This window comes from Pagrus major, chromosome 1 (assembly GCF_040436345.1).
Source record: "Pagrus major chromosome 1, Pma_NU_1.0".
Classification (NCBI taxonomy): Eukaryota; Metazoa; Chordata; class Actinopteri; order Spariformes; family Sparidae; genus Pagrus; species Pagrus major.
In genome coordinates, this window is record NC_133215.1 from 26,325,078 (window position 1) to 26,333,316 (window position 8,239).

The 8,239-nt window shown below is 42.3% G+C and overlaps 1 protein-coding gene across 1 annotated transcript; it reads right to left on the reverse strand.

Annotated features, from left to right (window-relative positions):
• Positions 1–494: 494 nt before the first annotated feature.
• Positions 495–7,722, reverse strand: LOC140999333 (somatostatin-like receptor F_48D10.1). The gene is made up of 5 exons (XM_073469720.1): positions 7,141–7,722; positions 4,209–4,349; positions 3,767–4,039; positions 2,547–2,702; positions 495–716 (listed from the first exon to the last, which is right to left on the reverse strand). Exons 1-5 carry the CDS (start codon positions 7,720–7,722, stop codon positions 495–497), a joined length of 1,374 nt encoding a protein of 457 aa, XP_073325821.1.
• Between the last annotated feature and the right edge of the window lie 517 nt (positions 7,723–8,239).

The following is an 8,239-nucleotide window of genomic DNA, read 5'->3' on the forward strand; positions in this document are numbered from 1 at the left end:
CCACTGGCTTCATTTGTGTCCCGAATGGATTTTTTTGGTTCTGAAAAGTAAATACATTCTTGCACGTGGTGTAACAGATGAACAGGAAATGAGAGAAGGAAGGTGTATATGTGTCTGTGACCATAAGGAGCCGTGATGATTGCAGAGAGCGGCTGGAAAGGCACTTATGTCAGATGGCACGTTGGATAGAAAAATGGTAAAGAGATGGATGACTCATACATTTCAGTTGTTGATACACATCAAGACATGAATAATATTCATGAGGCTCTTTCACTGATATGAAGCATGGATACAATGCATGAGTGTTCGTGTGTGTGTCAAAGAAAAGTCTAATAGATAGATTTTTACATTGTTTCTGCAGAAAAACATTACTTTTGCCATTTTGATGAGCTGATCCATCTCTCCAACGTCTGTCTCTGTTGTCTCATATCCTGTTTTTCCTCCTCAGCTTCCCTTTTACCTCCTAAATCAGCCTGATGTTCATCCTCAATTGGCTACTGTTCCTGAGGAGCTATGGATGCAGAGGAGGAGGGCCTAGTCAGCGCAGTGATGGAGGGAAGTTGAGCTGTGGCTACCATGGAAGTTACCATTGAGGCTGCCGTGGAGGTTACCGTGACAGTGGTGGGTCCCATTCCTGGGCAAGTGGAAAATGTAGGGCTGGAGTGGTGCAGGTCTGCTGTGTGACAGGTTGGTAAGACTGGAGTCTGAGGAGAGATCTTTAGAGAGAGGAAGAAGAGAGGCAGAGTCACGAAGGGACATAAAGAAAGAGAGGCAGCAAAACATTGGGATGATTAAAAAAGAGGAGAAGGGGTGGATAGACCTTTACCTCAGGGTTACCTGGATGAGTCGACTTTATGTTTAAAGCAGACTGCCGACCCATAACAAGCCTGAAAATATTTGCTACCGAGCTGAATAATAACAAGCATATTATAAGCTACTTATGTATTAATTACCTTGAACTTGGCGCGGCCTTTAGTGCATTTTTCCTCATTACTCCCCTGTCCTTCTCCCAACAAAAATGTACTGATTTGGATTCATGTCTGTGCTAAGTCATTATCACAACCTTTCAGTATTCTGGAGCAAACTAAATCTGTAGTCACTACCTGAGTGCTATATTTTTTTCATTAAAAAATAAGTATAGAGCACGGTTCATACAATTAATTTGGGATTCCACTAAAAAAGCTCCTGTCTCTTTATAGCACCCCTCCTAAAAAGCCCAGTATGCTCTGATTGGTCAACTCTCACGTGTCTGAGCAGGAACCGCCCACTGTGATTTAGCATCACCTCTGCCAGTGTTTTTGCTACCACAGCTGTGCTGGGGTGTGGCTAAGAGCGGTGACAGTATTGTTGTGACATCACAACCTTACAGACGTCCTGACAGCTCGTTTGAAGGCACAGTTTGATTGAGCAAATAGCTTTAATAGCACCTAATCCTGCAAAATAACCTAAAAATATCTGAAAATCTCCCTTTCTACAAAATGGGACCTTGAAAAATTAGAATAAAACCCCATTCATGATAGCATTTATGGTTAGCTTTTTATGTGCAGTAGCTTTTCTGTTTATTTACATTTGCTAATTACTTTTCTATATTAGAAGCGTTTATTGTCAGTGACGGAGTCCGCCATTATTGTGCTGGATTTAAACTGGCCTCACACGCAAAAGGCAAAAGTCCCACTCACCTACAACAGGCTCTTTCTCAAACAGAGTATGGGGTTGCGGTGAATAGTTAGACAATCCATTATTATCACAATCTGCCGTTTTATAGAAATCATGCCAGAGACCAAACTTACATGATTTGTGAACAGACATGTGAACAGGCAAACAGACAAATGGGTTAGTACTACTAATGTATTTCTCATTGCATGTCTCGTCACATTAAGTGACAAACAGATATGACTTGAAGTTCTCCTCTGAGAATAATGAACAAGCTCTCAACATATACTCTGTGAGCCGTACTTTTGTTAACCTTGATACAGTTGAAGGAGCTCTGGCAGAGGTTCATCAGAGCCACTCTGTCAGACTAATGCACCTCACTGCTCTTGTACCAGTTATCTAATTGGACACTTAAGAGGCCCCATGAGTCAAAGCTATTTCCTTTCATGTCTGCCCAACACACACACACACACACACACACATACACACACACACACTCGCGCCTTCAGAATTTTCTGTAATCATTGCCTCTACAGCTGCATTAATTTACCATCCTTCTTCAATTAGCTGCTCTCTCTCACACACGCGCACATACATACACCTGCCTGTTGATTGAATCGGAAGTGTCCTAATGAGGAGAACTGTGGAAACTGCTGCATCAGACTCACTGCTGATGCAGAGAGCTGCAGTGCCTCTGTGCGTGTCTGTATGTGAGTGTATGACATTCCTCCACTGTCCTTAAAACACAATTATTTGAGTCCGTGCTGCACTAAATATAGATTATTTTTATTATCACGTCTCTCTGGCTCCGTCCTTTCTCGTCAATTAAACTCCCATTCCCCCCCCACCAAATAATCCGTTGCCTACACGGACAAACACACACACACACACACACAGACTACCTGGCTGCTCTGGGGGTCGTGGTAAACCTGGTTACGAGGTGAGAGCAGGACGCAGTCGTGTGCTGTGGTTTTCTCAGTCCGTGGAGCGCTAGGGTCGCCATCATCTACACCGCTGGCCTTGCACCTCATACTCCTCACACACAGCACCTGCAGGGCCACAGCAACAATTATCTGTAGAGGCTCTCTAACTACAGCACATCAGAAATCTCCAGGGCCAACAGCAGCCATCGTGTTGAATGTCTATTGACCGTAAGCACATAATAAGATAAGAGCATTTGACAACCAGGCTAGACAACAAGAGAGGCAAGAATCAATATGCATTTGATAGATCCTGTGACTGATATACTATTCATTTAATTCTCTCTCGTTCACGGCTTTGGTTCCATTCATAATACGTTCTTATTTCACCTTTAATGTACAGAAACATACATCTCTATTTGGCACACTAATAAACTGTTGGAACAGCCTCTGGGTCCCTGTGGTTAAATAAAAAGTTTATATTACTGCACTAACACTGACTGCACATCTAGCTATTATTAAAAGAAACCCAAGCAGAGAGGTGAAAAATGAGTCTAATACTGTGTTGCTGTCTTTGTGATAATAAAGTAAAGTAACCCAAAACCAAACTTCCTTTTAACTTGAATGCATCTAATCAGATTTTTTGTTTTGTTTTGTTTTTTGGATCTTTACTCACCACCTCTCATGAAATGCCAGAATGAAATCTACTTTTTACACTTCACCATGAGTCAAATGCAGTCAGCTGCTCCTAACTGGGGCCTGGCTGACAGAGGAAGTATGAACATGTGAGTCTGACGTGGAGATCTAATTTAAATAGTGTACCCTTGTTCCAAGAGAGTGTTACAGACGATTGCAGGTTGCAGGATTAGCATAGTCACTGCTCACAGCGCATAATGAGCACATAATAATCCCCCATTAGCTTCAGTTTTTTAAGGACTGGAGTGAGAATAAATGTGCTAATCAGCATGCGTTTCCTGTTTTTTTTTTTTTTTTGGACAGAATTAGGCTATTTATCTCCCCCTGCTTTTAGTTGTTAAAATAAGCTACGCTAAACTGTAATTGCAGGCTGTGGCTTCATAATGAACAGAAAGTCATTAGGACGGTATAGATCTTCTCATCTCAGAAACCAAATAAGATGTTGAACTTTTCTTTAAGCTTTACACAGTTTTATACCCAGGGGATGTTCATCCTACTTTTCTGAAGCTCTGTTTCAAGTTGTCCGACAGGAAGCCGTAGAGCACCGGGTTGGCGCAGGAGTTGGCGTAGGACAGGATGACAGCGAAGAAGTAGATGCCGGCAGTGGCGCTGGACTCCGGGATGATGACCACCAGATTGACCATGTTGATGATGAAGAACGGCAGCCAGCAGAGCACAAACACCACCACGATCACCACCACCATCCGCGTCACCTTACGCTCCGAACGCCGACGCTTAGTGAAGCCCGCCCGTGCCCCCGAGGACTTCACCTGCAGGGAGAACACCAAAGATTTTTTCATCCTGAGAATGTGGAGCGATGAAAATGAAGGGGAGGATGTTGATGAGTGGCATGATCATTATGTCGATGCAGATTACAGTATGAATTTATACATGAGCCTTATACAATCAGCCTCATACACGCACATACAGTATACACACCTTGATAACGATAAGTAGGTAGCAGAGGCAAATGATGAGCAGCGGTCCAAAGAAGCCAACTGTGGCAGTGTAGAGGATGAAGGCTGTCGACCACACATTCTGTGGCTCTGGCCAGATCATGTTGCAGGAGTTAAATGTGTCCTGAAGGGAAATTAAATAACCTGAGAAACATTTAAATATTAAAGCAAATTAAGAATTTGGTCATCATCCGCCTAAATATAGGAGGTGAACAAGACTTTAAGGCCCATAGCAAGTACAAAGCTTTAAATTATGCAGGAGGGGATGTTTGGAGGAATGCAAATGACATTATCTGCTTCTGTAAGTTTAACAGAAGCATATTTTTGCAGTGTGGAAGACATTTCAGGACATAAACGTGTTAAGCTTGCATGCTACCAACAAGGCCTTTTTGTCCTGTTATTATCAAACCAATGGCCTTCAGCCGTACGTCACCAACATGTGTCATAGCAGCTTTGTCACTAGTTACATTCTTCTCCTACCTTTTCTTCTTTAAGCTTTTATGTTTTCTTGTTGTTGAAGAAATTCCTGCAACACTTTCCTTTCCATATAATAGCTCCTGCACGTGGTCTAAACTTCAGTGTGTTGGGGTTGTTTTTCTGGCTCAGCTCTGTTTTTGCCTTCCAGCAGCTCCTGAAGGAAATATATTGGCCTTCAGCTGCACCACTGTGTTCACCAGAGAGTCATTAACCACAGACAGTTTGCCGTTTGGTACTGGACCTGTTGGTAAAGAGGACTTGGTGGGCGCATCTTCTGTTACAGCTTCTTCACTGTAACAGTTGTCAGCAGGCTGTAGAGAGCAAACAGTAGCATGCCAAGCTGTAAAACAATGAGCTAAAGGACACTAAAATGTTCAGTAGAGCTGAGGAACTATTGCACACATTTCACATTGTCATAATTTATTTAATTGGTAATATAAAAATATTGTTTACAGCAGCTTAGAGCAGCTTTCAATAAACAAACAGACACATTCTGTCTATGTGCTTCATCAGGTAGTGTCATTTAAAGTTGGCTGCCAGGTTGTTTCTTGCATTAGTTTGCTATTTGGCAGGTGTCTCCATGAAACACAAATGTCAGTGTCTTTGAATGCACTAACAAGGGAATGTTTTAAAAACTCAGTCACTCAGTCTCTGCGGATTTGTTTAAGTGTAGTGACATGAACAGAAAACAGTGCTGAAAGGATAAATGTATTGTTTATCGTTTGAAAAAAATACTTTGTCATTTTGGGAAATACAGTTATTATAAATGCAGAGAATGTAACCTCTGCCACTCGGGGTCTCTCAGTCAAAACAATGTAAACAAAAAAAGATAGTTTGATGATGTTGTGACATAGCGTTGGATCATGCTGTTTTCATTGTTTAACAGCCACTATTACCGATGAAAACTACCTGGCATGACAGATGGGTTCATGTATCAAAGTCACCTTTGCCTACTTCCTTCCTCACTCTCTGAAGCATCATCTGGCATTTACCTAGAAGTTATAGCGACAGGTGTCTCTCATCTTGAATACAATCACAGATTTGTCTGGGTTCAAACATTGTTAGAAACATCTAAGAAAAGGTAAGAACACACCTCAACAAAATATATCATAAAGGTCTCATTTTTAGACATTTCAATGCAGAAATGTTACACATTACATATTTAATAGAAACTCTTGTGTGTGACTCTGTACGGTGAATATGAAGCTACAGCCAGGAAACGCTTAGGTTAGCTTAGCTTAGCACAAAGACTCCCTACCAGCGCCTACCAGCTCTTAATCTAAAGCAACCAGGACCAGTTGCCGTGAAGTCACCGGTCCCAGCCATGAAATAGTACATAGTACATAGCACCTTTAAAATGGAGAACGTCACTTTTTTATAGATGAAACAAGCAACATGATTATGAGTGAGCTTTAGATGTGTTTTTTTTTAAACTCATTACAGTCTTTACGCCAAGCCAAGCTAAATGTCTCTCTACACATATCCACACACTTTCTGGTTTGCACTAATTGGACAATTTTTAATACCCATATTTATTATTTATTGTTTGTAAATAAAAATACCAAACTGTTTATCTTACACTGTTCATATTATAAATACTATGTCATATTGTAAATACTTTGTATATACGAGTTAAATTCTATTTCTTATCTCTTATCTCTTATTATATTGTTTATTTTTTACTTATTATTATTAAGTGTGATACTGTCCTTTGGCTGCTGTGACTAAGAAATTTCCCCATTTGCGGGACAAATGAAGGAATTCTGATTCTGATTCTGATTCTGATGTCTGCTGGTGGTAGCTCCATATTTACTGTGAAAACACAAGAGTGGTATTCTAGTCCAACTCTAGGCAAGAGAGATGTTGCCTTTTTTGGCAAAGGTACTCTTGAAAAGTTACTTTTGTTCTTTAGTGAACTAAAACATATTGTAGAGCCATCAATCTGTGGCTACTTAAATAATTTATTTATTGAAAGTGCAATTTGTAAGAATTTTAGTTGAAAAAAAAATTAACTAAATTATCATCAGAATGTACAGAAGTAACAGTTTTGTCATTACGTCTTTGTATTGCGCTGCAGTGTTATCTACTTGGGTTTGGCAATTGTGCTAGCCTTGGTCCATCCTGGTCCAAAGCCCCTGTACCAGCGGTGCAAACACCAACACTTCCCCTGTGCTCCAAACTTCAAATCAGGACTGCTAGCTGCACGGCTAATTGAGCTAAATAGCTAACGGCAGTAGCAGTTAGCGGTTACTCTGGTGATTTGTTTTAAAGATGAATTTGACAGGTGGCCAATTCTTACATATTGCACCTTTAATGTCAACTAAGTGCCTGGTGTTTGTTTTTCTTTTTCTGTTGTTGTTGTTGTTTTTAATCAGAAGCAGCTATTAATTGTAGCTAATTATCACTTAAAGAGTGTGGACCAGAACTGAGGTTTATACCTGAACATCAGAGAAGATGACCACAGGCAGGACCACCACAAAGGACACGGCCCACACGGCTGCGCTCACCACCTTGGCCACGCGGGGATGCCTCCACTTGGTGCTGCGGATTGGATGAACCACAGCCAGGTACCGATCGATGGACATGACCGTCAGGCAGAAAATGGACGTGAACTGATTCATAGAGTCTGCCGTCATGACCACGCGGCACAGGAAGGAGCCAAACGGCCAATAGGAGAGCACGTTCTGTGTGGTGAGGAAGGGGAGCCCAATGATGTAGAGCTCATCGGCCACAGCCAGGTTCAGGATGTAGATGTTGGTGACTGTCTTCATTTTGGCATAGCGCAGCACCACGTAGATGGCCAGAGTGTTGCCGGTCAGACCCACCATGAAGACCGTGAGGGAGATGACTGCTGTCATCAGAGTGCTGCTGCCCTGAAAGGGGACGCTTTGAGTGGACATGTTGGAGGACAGGTTGAAGAGGCAGGGGTAGGAGAGGATGAAGGGTGAGGGAGTGGCTTCAAAGGAGGAGTTGAGGTCGGATGAGAGGGATAGCCAGCGGGTCTGGTCCAGGGGATCCATTGTGGGAAGCTGTATGGTGCCACGGAGTCCAGATGTAGATTTGTTTCGTCCACCACACTTCAAGGTATCCAATAAAAACGACGAGAAAGTGCTTTGAGCTACAGTCCAGTATTTTTTCTCAAATGTACGTGCAAGTTTGTACGCGCCAAAGCGGGAGAGAGTGATTCATAGCATGCCAGTGTGCGCTCTGGCCACAGAGACAGGAGAACACAGAGAGCGCTACATGAAGTCGTGTCTGTAATTACGCACGAGAAGCCGCTGCTGTTAATGAAACAGCACAGTATAATAGTCGTTATCGCCACTCCGACGTTTTTGATAAGACTGATTATGGTTGTCTCGCTCTGTCTGACTCAGAAAAGACGGGATTCACCCGCTGTGCCGTGCGTCAAGCGCGAGTATAGCCGGGAACAGTGCCACGGCTTTTACGCACGGCAGAACACAAGCTTTAAAATAATGCCTGTGAAACTGAATATTCAGATTATGCCTGCGCTGGTGGTATCTTAATGTTATATTCAAT